The sequence below is a fragment of the Macaca thibetana genome, chromosome 2 (genome assembly GCF_024542745.1).
Source record: "Macaca thibetana thibetana isolate TM-01 chromosome 2, ASM2454274v1, whole genome shotgun sequence".
NCBI lineage: Eukaryota > Metazoa > Chordata > Mammalia > Primates > Cercopithecidae > Macaca > Macaca thibetana.
This window is the reverse complement of record NC_065579.1, coordinates 138107606-138124092: the sequence shown is the minus strand read 5'-3', so window position 1 is coordinate 138124092 and position 16487 is coordinate 138107606. Positions and strand designations below refer to the sequence as shown.

Genomic DNA, 16487 nt, shown 5'->3' with positions numbered 1-16487 from the left:
TTCACTTTCCAGAGGACAATGGAACTCTGCCACCGTTAGCCCAGAACTATTCTGTGTCTGAACTTGGGGAGGCAGTTCAGACACACAAATATCAATGGTACAAGTTAAAAAATAATGCATAAAATGAAGCCTATGCAAACAGTGTGGTCTTAGCTGGACAGACATTCTCGTGGCTCACTCATACGTTTTTGAGTCCTGCTGTGTGGCACGGTGTGCTATGTTCGAACAGGGATGAACAAGACAGGTTCGTCCTCAAGGAGTCCAGAAAAATGTATAGAGAAATAAGAGCATTGCATGCATAACTCACTACTAGGTAGAGATTAATAGGTATCTTCTAAGAGTCTAAAGTATTATGGTAATTTCTGTAGAAAGGGAAATGACTTGATTCTGCAAATAGCTTGGCAAATGCAATGAGGCATGATACATTCCAGAGAAATGCCCAGATTCAATGTGACTTGGTATACCCATTTAGAAGGATCCACTGGACTCTGTGATAGGGTCTGGGCAAATTGTCTATAAAAGATCACAGCTATAAATTAGATGGTGAATGCTGTGCCTCTAAGTGGCTGTTTGTGTCTTTAGTTTGATTCTCACAGTCTTTTTTCTTCCCCCTCTCATTCTATCCTGCAGGTTAATGGCAGATGTTTAAGGAAGACTTTGCCCTGCAAGACTAAATCCTGTGAAATCAGAGTTTAACAACTACTGCTTTGGGAAATTAACTCACAGTGTCAATATCCCTGCTACCACTGCCCTGAGGGAGGTTAGGTCTGTCATCCCCACATCAGAGACAAGGAAACTGAGGCTCAGAAAAGTGACTTGGTGAATACTGTGCAGTTAAAAAGTGGCAGGAACTGAGTCTGGATACCTAGGGCTTTCCTTACAGTCAGCTGCCTGCTAGAACCAACTCTCTGTGACTCCAGGCCTCAATTTCCCCATCTGTAAAGCCTAGGTTGTCTCTATGTTCCCTTCCCATTCACATGTTCTCTAAGTCTCCAGCCTGTGCCCTCTCCCAGCTGCATTCAGGTAAGCAACAAATGATATTGGAGCTATAGGCACAGCCGCAGGCTCCTGTGAAGGAGTTTACCCGTGACCTTCTGGGCTCCGGGCCAGCCCTTCTTGAAAGGGAAACGTGCAGACCCTGGGGACAGAAATCAGTTCCCTTATGCTGGAACTGCTGCCACTGCCAACATCACCAACTAAAGAAACTGTGCGTGTGTGTGTGTGTGTGTGTGTGTGTGTACTGGGGAAAACACACAAAACACTGGGATAATAGCAAAAGGGAGACTATGAGTAAATATTACATGCCCTCAACCCTTGCTTCAGCCACCTGAGGACAGGGAGTGAGGAAGCTAGGGGTTTTTCCTTTACAGACCATAAGATTTTATATATATATGTTTCATCTTAATTAAATATTAAATTTTAACTAGCATCACCAAAGACATAAGACCCTTTGCAAATATTTTACACAACAATGGGTTTGGGATGTGTGTGCCTGTTAGCTCAAACATGTATCCCCAACTATTTGTTTTCCATGCAGTTTTGGAATTTAAAGAGTTTTCTTCTCATTACCTTTTGGGAAGTTTCCGAGAACAGATGGGAAGGGGAAACAAGAAAAAGAATGAGTCTGGGTAAATACAGACAGCTTTCCGCTCACCTTTTTAACTCCTGGGTTGAGGTCCTTAGCCACCTTTGCCATCCTCTTCTGGGGTGGAGGAACAGCGCCTGGCTTCTCAGGCAGAGGCGCGAGGGCGCGCAGCGGGGACAGCGGCGGCTGAATGGCCAAGTTCGCGGGCCTGGGAGGGAGCTCTATGCGCAGCCAGGCGCAGCTGGGCCGCTTTAATTGGAGAGCGGGACTCCCTCTAAAACCTCGCCAGCCACTCCGCGCAGGCGCTCGCGCGAGGCCAGCCAATCGCAGCGCGAGGCTGTCCCTGACGGAAGGTTTCTGCACTGTGGCCGCTAGCGTAGCGGAGCGCTGGCTGCCCTGACGTCAGCATGGCCGCGGCCCCTGAGTGCCCGGTTCGCTTCTATCCCTCGAGCGGCAGGAATCCGTCCCCACGCCCTTTTCCTTTAAAGGGCAACGGGCCGAGGGTGGGGCGGACGGCGCGGCTCCCGCGATCCATTCAGGTCAAAAGGGAGAGTGATCAAACAGGAGGGCCGAGGTATTTTTAGTGAGCTGGATCCAGAAATAAATGTTGAGCTGTGCCCCCCTTCCCACCCTTTCTGCCTGGTCGTAGGGGGCGCGGGGAGGGCCGAGGGAGGAGGTGTTTTGCAGGAGCTGGCTAACTTTTCCCAAACCTGGGCGAGTTCTGCAGTACCCAGAGAGGAGAAAAGATTCAGCGAGTTATGAATTTTTTTAACTTAACATTTGTGAAGTATTAAACTGCTTTCTCATAACTTGCTTTAACATAAATCCTCTCTATTCCATGAGCAAGAAATCACTGTCCTGATCTTAGAGATGCTCCTAAGGACACATTGTCTTGTTGTATGCTTATATTATCTCAGGTATGATTATTATTATGACTCTAAGACGATAGATGAGGAAATAATCAGAGAGAATTACTGGTCCACAGCTGAACTCTTGAGCAAGGCTTTAACCTGAGAGACTGAGAGTAAGAGACAGAGAGAGCTCATGGGGGTGGGGCTTGGCGGGGGGGGCACAGGATTGTAAACTATAAACTGGTAAGTTAGTAATTTTTAGATAAATGGGGCCATGCAGGCCTGGACAAACAAGATTCCATCTGAGTTCACAAATCCATGGAATGTGGAGTCCTTGCAACACATAACATAACTACTCTTATAAGACAGAATTGGCCAGGTTCCTCTCTCTATGTCATGTTGTTTGCCCATAAAGCCACATCTCTTTGCTGAGCCGGTTCCACAAACTTGGATTCCCAGAGGCATTTCCCCCTGCCCTGACAGAGGATTAAACACAAGCCCTTTTTATCCTAGAGAGAATACTGCCGTCTCTGTTGTGAGGGGTTCGGCCTGTAACGCCTCTTTGCAGTTCCCCCTGCTAGAAACCAGGGCTCCTGTGGGCTAAAATAAAACTCGGTTGCACAGAGACTGAACAGTGGTTCCGAAGTACACCGTTCGGGAGGGATTTGCTGAGAGGGGGAGGCTGCAGTTCCCATTCTGGGGGCTGTCTCTTGCTGGAGGCTTTTTCCTTTTGAAAACCTCCTCCAATTTAGTTCTTATCATTGTCTCCAGTCATCCCAAATCTCGGCCAGGGATCCTGAATTGTGACTTTTTATTACACATTCCTGGAAAGGGCTTTCTATTTGTGGCTTTTCTTTTCCAAGATGAGGGTTGACCTATTTCTTCTTTCACAGATTTCTGCTATAATTGATTTTTGCCTTGTTTGCTCCCAGCTGTATCCTCAAGTACCTAGCATGTGATATAGGCTCAGTACACATTTGGCAAATGAATAGAGGTTGGGTTCTGGCTTTTATATATTTTTTAATTGATATGTAATGATCGTACATGTGATATTTTGATACATGCTTACAATGTGTAATGATCAAGTCAGGGTGTTTAGGATTTCCATCACCTTGAACATTTATTATTTCCTCGTATTAGGGACATGTCGAATCACTTTTAGCTTTTTTTTTTTTTTTTTTTTTTTTTTGAGACAGAGTCTTGCGCTGTTGCCCAGGCTGGAGTGCAGCAGCACGATCTTGGCTCACTGTAACCTCCGCCTCCCAGGTTCAAGGGATTCTCCCACCTTGGCTTCCCAAGAAGCTGGGACTACAGGCATGAGCCACCATACCTGGCTCATTTTTGTATTTTTAGTAGAGACAGAGTTTCACCATGTTGGCCAGGCTGGTCTTGAACTCCTGACCTCAAGTGATCCTCCTATCTCAACATCCCAGAGTGCTGGAATTACAGGAGTGAGCCACCACACCCAGCCTCTTTTAGCTATTTTGAAGTATACAATTCATTGTTGTTACCTATAGTCACCCTACTGTGCTATTGAATACTAGACTTTTTCTTATTATCAAACTGTGTTTGTTCCCATTAACCAACCTCTCTTAATTCCCTGACACCCCAGCCCACCACTTCCCAACCTCTGGTAACCTTCTACTCTCTACCTCCATGCAGTAAGCAGGCAAGGTAAGAATAGGGAGAGGTGGCGCAATGGCACACCTGGCCTGGTTTGTCCAAACTTCCAGGGTGGGCTGCATGTTAAACCAGTATGTAAATAAACAGTGGTCAACAGAAGCCTGGCTTGAGAGAGGAGGTTTCCACATGAATAGTCCTTTCAGTAGCAAATCCTAGGAACAATAGTGCTAAATCAGGATGTCATGTCAGAAGCTTTTATATTTTAGAGCTGTGGGAACAGAAGCCAGGAATATAACAAAGGCAAGCTTTATCCCTTTCAAACCAGGCAAAAGCCTGCCCAGTGAAGTCATTTCCCACTCCCTTCCCAGCCACCCTCCTTGCCTCATCTTGAAAAAATATTGTTCCATGAAATAATACTAATTTATTAACTTTAACACTATTTATTAATAGCTCCAACCACAAGAGTCTCTCCCCTTCCTTATTTTTACCCTTGGCTCCAGGTACAATTAAGGAGGCAGATATTGCAGCTGTTTCTCAGAATTTCTCAGAATGCGAGTGTCAGGAGCTGCTGCTCGGGGTGGCTCATTCCCTCCTTTCTGGAAAAAGACCTGCTGTAGGCAGAGAGGGGATCCCTGCTCTCTGCCAGAAGTTGCTGTCTCCTCAGTTGAGGATTCTGACTTTGACACTTTAAACCTTACACTTGACCCACTTGTTCCAGGGGACCTGTATTCAGAGACTTAGCTGGACACCTGGACACACTATTACAACTTGGGACTTTTTAGGAGAATGAGGGAAATATAGTTATTTCACCTGAGCCTCACTCTAGCTCTGAGGTCCTCTTCACCTCTCTTTGGAAGAAAATTGGATATCTTTTCCAAGTTGAAAGAGTAGAGATCTGATTTCTCCAAGGGTCATTGCTTTTTGACACTGGGGCTTATTAGAAGCATTCATTCATCTACCAAGGAGTTTTGGGGTACGTGCCATAAGCCAAGCCCTCTGATAGGCGCTAGAGATATCAAGGTAAATAAAAGAATCCTTCTCCTTGGAGAACATCTTAGTCTAATAACTGTTTCTGGGGCTCTCTGGTTGACAAAGCCCAAATCTTACTTGAACTCCAAGACAACCAGTCTCAGAGAAAACAGAAATCCCAAACAGTCCCAGGGCTGTATCAAAGGTCATACAGCTGGCAAGTGGCAGAGCTGAAATTTAAATTCAGAGTTTTTAACTTCAGATTGCACCCTTTCACCTATACTGCACTGCTTCCATAATGATTGCAGATGGTCAATTATAAGCAAAACAGGAAGCACTTGGATTAAGATGCTGCTGTTGTTGTCCTCATTTTCACTGGTCTTGTCCTAACTGGGATTTTTGACTCTGAGTTTTGTATTCTTTTAACCATTCATGAATGAATTAATTAAACAAACAAACAAAGATTGAATTGGGAAATACTGTGGGTTAGGCCATGAGCTGAGGATGCAACAGTGAATAAGACAGGAAATGCCCCTCCCCTCATATAGCTTCTATTCTAATGTGTGTAGCGGGGAACAGGCATTAAACAAGTGGACAGATATTTAGATAAGGTAATTAAGGATGGCAGTGAGTGCCTAGGAGGAAATAAATGGAGAAATTCATTGGATGCAGTCGTTTTAGATCAGGGGATCCAGGATGGCCTGGCTGAACAGGTGGTGTGTGAACTAAGCCCTGATGAAGGAGAATGAGTCAGCTGTGAGTAGAGTCCCCATAGAGAGAACATTCCAGGAGGATGGGGTCATGAGTGGAGAGACCCTGAGGTGAGTGCAAGTGTGGTGTGTCTGAGGGATCATGAGGTCAGTGTGGTGGGACAGGGAGAATGGTATGAGGAGCCTCAGGTGAGGCATGCAGGAGCTGGCTCATGTAGGCCCTATAAACCATGCTAAGGAGTTTACATTCTCTTCTGAAAGTGGTGGGAGGTTAGACATCAGTGCTTTCCCACTGGAACACAATGCAAGCCATGTGTGTAATTTGACAATTTCTAATAGTCATATTAAAAAAATCAGAAACAGGTGAAATAGTTATTATTTTATTGAACTCAATTTAACTAAAATGTTGTCATTCCCACCTGTGATTAATATAAAAATTATTGAGATGGTTTACACTTTTTTTTGTGCTTTGTCTTTGAAATCTGGTGTGTGTTTTACCCTTACAGCATATCTGTCTTCAGTTTAGCCACGTCACAAATAACTCAATAACCACATCTGGCTGGTGGCTTCCATCTAGCTACCATCAACCACATCTGGATGGTGGCTACCATATTGAGCAGAGCAGTTATAGAGAGTCTTAAGCAGGGGAATGACAGTGTCTGATTTACTGTGTTACTCCCAGCAAGGACACCAAAAGGCGTTAATGGAAAGCTAGCCAGTAACTCACAATGTCTCACTCTCAGGTAGAGAAACTGAGCAATTAAAAACTGGTAATTAATTGGTGCAGTATGGTCTACCATGTGTTCTAAACACTGCACTGGGAGGCACACGTGATTTTGTCAGAGTCACAAGGCTAGAAAGGGGCAGAACTAGAAAGACCTTGAACCCAGATCTTTTGGTTTCATGCCAACATCTTCATAAATTCCCAATAATCATGGCTCATAATGATGTTTTTACTATTACAATGTAGCAAGCAGGGCCCAAGTTATTTCGATGTGAAAACATGAATAGTATGTTCTGTTTATATCATTAAATAGTATACTAGTTAAATTAAATTATAACCAAATCCTATTTGGATATTTTTTTTTTTACATATTGTATTCATTGAACACAACTAACACTTAAGGATCGGTAGACAGAAATGGTCCATGGAACACAGTATATCTGAATTAACTAATATAAATATACAAGAACCTTCTACATTAATTTGTATCAACGTGGACCATCATTTTACCATATATATGTGAATTATTCACAACTTAAGGTTTTTGGTTTCTTTCCTGTCATTTTCATGGTAACTTTCACTTTAGAATAACTGTCTAATTTTTTCCAGATTTTTGGATGATCTCTTAGAACCAGAAAAGTTTTTGCCTATAAGGCTAAAACATCTGGATAAAAACAGAACATAATTGTTGGTCCCAAACAGTGTCTTGCCTTGCAGTCTTTGACAAGGGAAGTGGAAACACAAGGAAAATGTGCCTGTTACAAAATAACAATAGATCAGGACTCTGGAGCCCTGCATTTTGATCCTGGTTCTGCTAAAAATGTGACTGACCATCATCTGGCAATTCAAATTTGTCAAAATTTACTGGGGGAAAGTGATAAACTTGCTCTGCACATCAGTCACACATCCCACCTGATGGTGCAATGGGGTCATTCCCTTCTTTGACAGATTGATAAGGAAGTGGAAGGCACATATGCCTAAGTCCCAGAAAATCTGCATGTTTAGCTCCATCACAGGGGCAAGCTGGGTGACTTGAACAAGATACTTTGGCGTCTCTGTGAAGTTAGTGGTATTGTTACATAGCGTAGAAAACCAATGCACTATCATCCCCATCTTTCCTGGTTCTGTTTTAAAGATTTAATTCTCTTGGAGTAAAAAAGCTTGGTACCTATTTTTAAATGAAGGTTTCATTTAATTGATTCTTGATTCTTATACTTTCCTGGGGCACTAAGTGCCATAAGCTGAGTATCTCGTTTTTAAAGCAGCATTTTCTCTTATTCTAGCATCTAGGAGATGACTCTAGCTATGGTCCTGGAGGATTTAATCATATTACACATTTAATTTAACTAGTGTACTATTTAATGACACATCCAGCCTATCCATCTTCTGAGGGTGTGTGTGGATGTGGTCAAGCCTCTATCATTTTTGTTTCGGGCAGCAGAATTGGAGAGGCCCCCATTCTGGGTAACTGGAAGGAAGTGAACACATGCCTTTTATTTCCAATGTGCCATTAGTGCTTTATAAGTTTAATCCTTAAAACCCCAGGGGAAAGTGTGTTATTCCTACTTGCAGATGAGAGACTGAAGCTCTGCTGGGTTAAGTAAGCTGTTCCAGGCCTTGTTGCTAGTTGGAATCCAAACTTACCCTGGGATTGCTCAGAAGACCCCTGGTTTCAGGGTGAGGACATAGCCTGGACAAGGATGGAGAGACTGGACCCCCAGCCTTTGGGAACTATTCTGGATATTTTCCATGTGCCCCTCAGATTCACTCTCTTCCCTCTTCCTCCAGCTCTGTGCCCAGGAAGTTGACCCTTGGACTCCATCCATGAACTCCTTTGCTGTCTTCCACTGGATTCAGCCAGTCTGAGGTAGGAGATCAGGGGTGGGTGTATTTGTTCTCCCACTGCCTCCCTGTTGGGCTAGGCAGGGTTTTGGAGGGGTTGGCATCCTCCCTACCTAAAGCCACAGCTCCCATTGGTCTGGTGACTGCTCTCTCCCTTGGCCTCTTCAGGCTTAGGGGTGGTCCCTGCTTCCCACTGTTGTGGGAACCAGTGGGGAGTCCTTGAATCACGCCTTCTCCTTTATAAATAACCCCTTCATTAAACTCCCTCCAGCTACCCCTTTGAGTGTTTCCAGCCAGAACACTAACCCACGCAGACACAACAGTGAGTTTGAGAGATGATCCTAGGGCAGCCTTAGATGGCTTGCTCAGATATAGTCTGCCCAGTATGTTTCTTTTATATTATCTTTGTCTATTAGTATATGGATTAATTAAAATAATTGAATTGAAGACTTGGAAATGAATTAGAATAGGAAAACCAGTTTGAGGTGTTGGGAAGACAAGACAAAAATTTAGCAGCCTTCTAGATTGATCTGTTGGCTGCTCTTGAGTCATAAGGAAACTGACTGCTGAGTTCTTCCTCAGCCACTGACAGTGACTTTAGGCACTGAGTCCCTTGTGCCAGGGTCTCCTCATCTTTAAAAATGTGGCCTCTTCAAGTATGGGAACAGCCTTATTAAAGAAACACAAAGAACACGAGTGATGCCAACAGTCAACACCATCAATATTTTCACGGGGTCATGGAAAATAGCACCAGGGCCTCTCACTGGGCCATGAGGCGACAGGTGGGCAAACACTTCTCGTGAGTGGTTTCCTTCACTTTCTATGTTGTGCTTTTCCCTCAGCTAATCTAATCCTGAGCCATCGGACTTCTTATGCTCAGGAATACCTATACATAAAAATGACTTGTAAGTTGAAGATGCAAGAAAAATATTGTCATTAAAATAATTATCAATAAAAATTGCCCCTAAAAAGTAGGGCTTGCTGTGAGGAGTGGATTTGGGGCTGTCTGCAAAAGTATGGTTTGAGCCCTGATGGCCTGGATTCCTGGACCAGGGGGACCAGTTGCATTAATCTCCTCTTGATTCTTTGGGGATTAGGTGTGAGTGTGAGGTAGTGGGGAACCTAGAGCAATTTGCTGAGCTGGACCTTCTTACTGAGCTGAATCTCTGTAATTTGCTGACCCAAAGGTAGAGTTTGCAGTGGGATATAACCAAGTCCTTGTCATTATCTACGTGTCCCTCAGGGAATCAGGTGTCGCTATGACTCACTGAGAAAGTGTGTTGAATAGGATTAAGGAGCAATACAGCAGTTTCAAGTTCTTAGTCTAAGAATCACTTTGATTCTTGGGGGAAAGGGAGAGTAGTGGCAGGGGTGAACTAGCTTCCAGGGGGCTGGGTTGCGGATTTACAGTAGCCTGTCAAAGAGGGAACTGTCAGCTTCGAGGGACATGCTCAGGATAATTGGTACCAGGTGCTGTTTCTGAGCTACCACCAACATGACATTACCAGGCTCTAGCCACACAAAATTTCACTGAATCCTCCTGACACTCTCCTGAGTCAGGCGATCTTATCTCCATTTTGCAGAAGAGCAAACTGAGCCCTGGGGATGTTAAGTAGTTTTTTCAAGGTCACATAGCTGGTTGCAGAGCCTGAAATTGAACCCACATGGGTCAGACTTCAAAGTTAACACTGAGAAAAAGGACAAAACCACAGCTAAAATACCAGTGACCACTTCTTGGGTAACTACTATGTGCCAAGCTGTGCTGTGCTACAGGACCTGGGATAGAAATAAAAACCACTTCCTCTCCTCCCTACCCATCACTTAACACCTGTGGGCTAATTGTAGGTGACCCTCAATAACCTAATTATGTGGCCTATTTAGAATAACATTCCAGTTTAGAATAACATTCTACCCACCAGTAAATAGGGAAAATTGGGAATGTTCCCATCAGGGAATCTCTAATTAGTGAGTGGAGGAGGGAAGTCTTATAGCACCTGTGTTCTCCAGGAGAACTTAAGAGACAGAGAGGAGATAAAAATCAGTATAATTAAAGCCTTAGCATTTTTCCCATTATCACATTTTCCATTCTGTTTGCCATGTTGGCATTTTAATTTTCCAATGCCTCCTGGAAAACATGATGTTACCTGGCAACATTGCCCCATGGGATGTTGAAATCATGTCATTTTCTAGAAAAAAAATGGTGAAGATGCTTCTGAATGTTACCTGTGTCTGAACTCCTGTCTATGAACCTGCATCATTTGTGATTGGAAATAATTTCTGTAGCTTGGGCTCAAGGCCAAAATTAGACTCAATTGTGAAGGAGGGGATGTCTGCCCTGATCCATTTCCTCCCAGTTTCTCACCCTTCCTCAGTGATGAAATTATCTGCCCAAGCATGTCCCTCTGACCTAGTCCTTTATGTCTCACTCCGTGCTGAAGCCTCATTATTCATTTGCTGCCCATCAAAGTTTACCTGTCCTGCCTACTGTCCTCTCAGTGCCCTGTCTCACCTTCCCCTCACTGGGTTGAGCAGCATACTTTTGAGGAAAGAGTGAGGGTTTCCAAGTCAGGCATATCTGAGTTTGAACCCTAGCTCCATCACTTGTTAGCTATGTGGCCACAGGCAAATGGACTTCTCTCCCAGGTTGTTCTGGCTGTTAAATGGAAATGATGAGCCCAGCATCAAGAGGGAGGCATCTAGCTGAAGTGAGATGATGTGCATAGAGCACCCACCCATTGCCTGGCACAGAGTCACACCCATAGTTCTCCCAAGATTCCCTTCCTTTTTAATGTCCACCTAGTTCTTCTTTGTTTGTCATGAATTGGATTCATAATAACAGTTCCCCATATTGCTTTCTTCATCATCAGGGAGATGAAACTGTCTTGTCAGACTGATTCTGCAAAGATTCTTTTACATGCATGTCTGCAATAGGGAGTAGCTGCGTGCAGGCAAGGGGGATTAGTAAACATCTTCCCAAAGCAAACAGAGGGGCTGGGAGCTGGACAGAACCTCAAAGGTATCGTATCCCCCAACTTTGTAGCATCCCAACAGGGTGTGCTTCCCTCTGCTTGGATGCTTTCCATGGCAAGCAGCTCTTTTTTTTTTCCTTTTTTTTTTTTTCTTTTTTTTTTTTTACCAGCCAGTTCCAAGTACTTTTGGACAGCTCTCACTGTTAGAAGGTTCTTCTTTACCTTGGGCTGACATCTGCTTTCCTGGGGCTGTCACCCTTCTGTGCTTTTCCAGCCTCTGGAATCTATTCGAAAGGCTCTCCCTTTCCCGCATGATGACAGTTAATCTATTAGAAAGCTAGGATCATGTGCATGAGAGGTCTTCTCCTCTTCTCCCCTCTGTGTTTTAGGCACTATGGTACTCTGCTTAAGTTTGATTCCACCATTATATTCCACTTTGTGGGCAGTGCCCCCTGCCCCCCATCTCAGTGGGCTGGTATGACCTGTAAGAGGGTAGAAGTTCCTGCTTTGGAGTCAGACAAATTTGGTTCAAATCCCTGGTTGGCTACTTACCGTGATCCTCAATCCACCTATTATAAAATGGAGGCAATACTACCAACCTCATAGTCCTGGCACACAGATGAAATGAACAGCGTGCAGCTAGTGCCTGGCATGGAGAAGTTGTTTGGTACTTGGTAGCTGTACTGTATAATTATTTTCTAATTGCCAGGTAGGTAGCTATCATGTTTGGTTCTCTGAGAAACTCTTTCCAGTGACATTTAAGATTTTGCTCAGGCTACATTTGGGAGTCAAGTCTTCCCTAGTGACAAAAAATGGCACTAAGTAAGTGTTCCACTTATCACAATCACAGATTTTTAGGAGCAAAATAGGATAGTCAGCATGTTGTTCAATGGCCATTTTAGTTTGTTCCCACAAGGCAGGTAATAATTTAAAAACATAGTTTGGATATTCTGTGACTAAACATGCACATCCCAAGAGGCCCCTTGGGAATGCAGCAGAATTTCCAGACAGCCATGGGCAGAATTCCAAAGCTTCTGAAAGATGAGTGTGTTCGTGGCTGATGAACAAGGTATGAAGACACCAAATCCCCCTGACAAAGTCCAGCAATGCCTTGCTGCTGATCAGTCTTTCTGGAAAGACTGGATGAGCTCACCCAGAAGAAAAGAATGGGTAGGAGATTTCAGGAAAGATTCTTACTTATCAGAAATTAGGCTTTAAAAGTTTTGGGCCTTCCTGTTGATTCTCCCAGCTTTTCTCACAACCAAAGACACATGGTTTAGCAATGACGTCATCTGACATGGATAGTCACACTGAAGTCAGAAGCTGTCAAACAGATCCTGGATTATGATGGAGGGTGGGAGGGATGTACAATTTGAGGGCTATGTGAATGTGAAGTGAGTGCTTTGCCGTAGGGTATTACTCCCTATCCCATCACTGATGGGTAGCAAAAACAGAATTAAACTCTTCAATATATTCAGAAATGGTTATTATGTGTTCCTCTAAAGACTTTACTATTTCCTAGGTAAAATCTACAATTCTGTAGTCCTACCTCTTGTCATGCTAGCAAAGTACTTTTATATACTCCAGTTGAATATAAATGGCCAACTTCAATCATTGAGTTTGTTCTTTTTTTCATTGAATTACTCAGTTATTCAATCTGTGGAGCAGTCTTTCAGGCATTTAACAAATAATGATTGCACATCTCTTTCTGTATCAAGAGCTCTGCTGGGCATGCAGCACTGTAAAAAGACACACACAGGATTCACTCTCCTGGGGAAGACAGATGTTAAGCAAACAATTACAACAAAAGGTAATGAATGGGAGCATTATGACAGGAAAAGAATGGGCCTTGAGGCAAGAAAAGTTGAGTTTGGCTGGCGCTTACAGTTCTCTATTACCGAAAGTATCAAATTCCAGTGGCTTAACTTCTAGGACATCTAAATAAATAACTCCAAACACTCCTCCATTAGAAAGAGTAAGAACTAACATTTGTGGAGCTCTTGCCATGTGGGTAGACACTGAGCCAAGCCCTTTACAAAGATAGTCACACTTAATCCTCCCAATAATCCTAGGGTTAGGGCCTCTAAGTACTCCCATTTCACAGATGAGGAAGCTGAAGCTCTAAGTGATTAAGCAACTTGTCTGTGGTCATGCAGAGCCAGGTGGCAGAGCTGGGAGTTGAACTGTGGTCTCTCTGAGCTCCTGGTAATAACCATGAGTGCTTGTCCCCCAACACAAGCCTAGGAACTGGAAAAGCTGTGACAAAAGACTTCGAGAACTCAGGAACTTCCTAGTTTACTCCCAAAGAGCCAATAACCCTGCAGTGAGGCTCACAGCCCTTGGGAACAAGAGGAGGAATTGGGGTGACCAGGTCAGAGGGCATGTTAGGGTGAACTATGCTCCTGAGTCCCAGAAAGCATGAGAAAGGTTTTCGAGAAGTTACTTATAATAGTAGAAAGAACGTTAGAGAATCCAACCCAGAAATGAATCAATCTTAGATTCAAGTGTGCATTTTCTTTGTAGCTGGAATAATATAAACCAAATTAGAAAGCTTAATGTACACATGACATCTTTATTTGGTTGTAAAGCAATCCATTACACACACTCTCTTTCCTTTTCAGTGATCCAAAAAATAAAGTGAGTCAGTCATTTTTTGCAAAAATAGGTCCTGCCTTTCAAAAGAAAATAGTTTTCTCAAAGAACATAGCCTTCTATTTTTTCTCACTCCTTATGTTCCTGTCCTCTGATATGTACCTTCTGTCTAGATGTTAGATCGTTTTGAACTAACTTGGAAATCTTCATGCTTAATTTAGAACTGATTCATCTACAGATCGTGTAGTACCTAAGTTTGGCCAGTGATGGGGACAGTTGCTAAGGGGGGTGTTGATTCAGTCTTGCCAGTAAGTGACCCATCTTCTATCATCTAAGATGTCACTGACTTGCTGCAGTGACTCAGGTGGAGTCTTCATAACTGTGAGTATGCTGGAGAGCTTTCTCAGAAGCTTCTCTTGGTGTCCCCTACATGGTTTGGGATGGCTCTATGCTCAAGGCATTGCTGACACAGTGCTGCATATTCTCATGAAGGCATGAATGATTCATGTTTCCCTGCCAGTTCCATTTGGTCATTTTACAGTTTTTTCAGGCCTCTTCATCCATATATCATCTCCTTCCCCCAAAGGATTCTTTTACCCAATATCTCAGTTATCACTAAAGTTGGCTCCTTCTCATCCAGACTCAAGAACAGTGAGCCTCAGAATCCAACTGTATTAGTCCATTCTCACGCTGCTAATAAAGACATGCCTGAGACTGGGTAATTTATAAAGGAAAGAGGTTTAATTGACTCACAGTTCCACATGGCTGGGGAGGCCTCACAGTCATGGTGGAAGGCAAAGGAGGAACAAAGCTATGTCTTATGTGGCAGCAGGCAAGAGAGCATGTGCAGGGGAACTCCCCTTGATAAAACCATCAGATCTCATGAGACTTATTCACTATCAAGAGAACAGCATGGGTAAGACCCACCCCTACGATTCAATTACTTCCCACCAGGTCCTCCCAAGACATGTGGGAATTATGGGAGGTATAATTAAGATGAGATTTGGATGGGGACACAGCCAAACCATATCACCAGGTAATCTGCTTGCACCTCATATTGCTACAATTATTGCCTGTTCCTGAAAACAATTAGTACTACTGTACTTGTGTCATACTACAACTACCACCACCACCACTTCTATTACTACAGGTAAGCAGTATTTTGGAACACTTATCAGGTTCTAGGCACTGGGTTGAGTTATTTACATGCTGTATCTTTTTTTTTTTTTTTTTTTTTTTTTTTTTGAGATGGAGTCTCACTCTGTTGCCCAGGTTGGAGTGCAAAGGTGCAGTCTTGGTTCACTGGAAGCTCCACCTGCTGGGTTCATGCCATTCTCCTGCCTCAGCCTCCCAAGTGGCTGGGACTACAGGCACCCGCCACCACACCTGGCTAATTTTTTGTATTTTTAGTAGAGACGGGGTTTCACCATGTTAGCCAGGATGATCTCCATCTCCTGACCTCGTGATTCACCTGCCTTGGCCTCCTAAAGTGCTGGGATTACAGACGTGAGCCATCCCGCCTGGCCTACATGCTGTATCTTAATCAATCTTCATACTAGTTTTATGTGGTAGATACTGTTTGGATCCCTATTTTGTTTAGAAACAAACCAAGGCTCACATAAGCAAAGTAACTCACCTAAGCCCCACCAGTAGTAAATTGCAGAGGCGTTATCTAAACCCAGCTTATCTGGCACTATGACATCATCACTTTCTACTTTCATGATTTTTTTACACCACCTCTTATCATCTGTACCGTTATTTACTTAACATAGAGTTCCTGGCATGCACCACACTTGTATGATTAGGTTGCAAGATCAGACAAGTCATTTTGAGCATGTGGTCCTTTGAACCTACCGATACTTCCACTGCCCTCTGCATCATCCATCAAAGTAAATCCAATGAAGGAAAACAGAAATCCTAGCATTAACATGAACTTGGAAAGAGGAGTTTGTCAAGCTTCTGGTCTCCTCTGTGGCAGATACTTTTCTTATAAATCTCCAGGCATGAGAGTCATTTTCTAAGCAATTTTTTTTTCTACTGTACTACTGTACTATAATGTACTACATGTGTTTTTTCTCTACTGTACTATAATTGTTTCTTCTAGCAAGGACCTTAGTTATTTCTAGGAATAGTTTGAGGGCATCTGTAAGATTTTGTGCAACTTTATTTCTCTAGATTGAACAACTCTAACCTCTGCCTAGAAGGACCTGGTGGTTTATTTGGAAACTAGAAATTATTTCATGGTTTCCAATTACAAGGGGCCTCTAGTGAGTTGTGACTACCAGCATCACCCTCATGCCCAGGCAAGAGTGGCTCCAGTCCTGAGGACCACACTCTGGCCCTCCTCTAGGCTATCCACTCCTTCTAGGCCGGATTTTAAGTACCTTAGTCCCCACTAAGGGTCTTTGAAGGGTCTTAATTCCACTTCCAGAGCTGAGTGGGCCGCTTTCCTGGGTTTATTTGCTTCCAAGATGAACCTCATAACAATTTACCCCTAGGCCCAAGCAATAACCAAGAGCTGGCTGTGTATGGGTTATAGATGGAGTTTACGCATATATGTGAGCAAGACCCCTGAAGTGTGGAACAGAGCTAGGAGTGGGAAGAGTAGGTAGAGACAGACCA

General features: G+C 43.6%; 1 protein-coding gene and 1 long non-coding RNA gene across 2 annotated transcripts in view; one reads left to right on the top strand and one right to left on the bottom strand.

The window, feature by feature from the left end:
* Positions 1-16487, bottom strand: part of LMCD1 (LIM and cysteine rich domains 1) — an 808038-nt gene that overhangs the window by 65237 nt on the left and 726314 nt on the right. Inside the window, exon 2 of the mRNA XM_050778592.1 lies at positions 1655-1810. Within this exon, the coding sequence (XP_050634549.1) occupies positions 1655-1696 (42 nt within the window). The 5' untranslated portion in view covers positions 1697-1810. The remainder of the gene's footprint in view (positions 1-1654; positions 1811-16487) is intronic.
* The window catches only part of LOC126947686 (uncharacterized), a 182575-nt gene continuing 168047 nt past the window's right edge, over positions 1960-16487 (top strand). The window contains exons 1-2 of the long non-coding RNA XR_007723171.1: positions 1960-2159; positions 8251-8329. This is a non-coding gene — a long non-coding RNA (uncharacterized LOC126947686). The remainder of the gene's footprint in view (positions 2160-8250; positions 8330-16487) is intronic.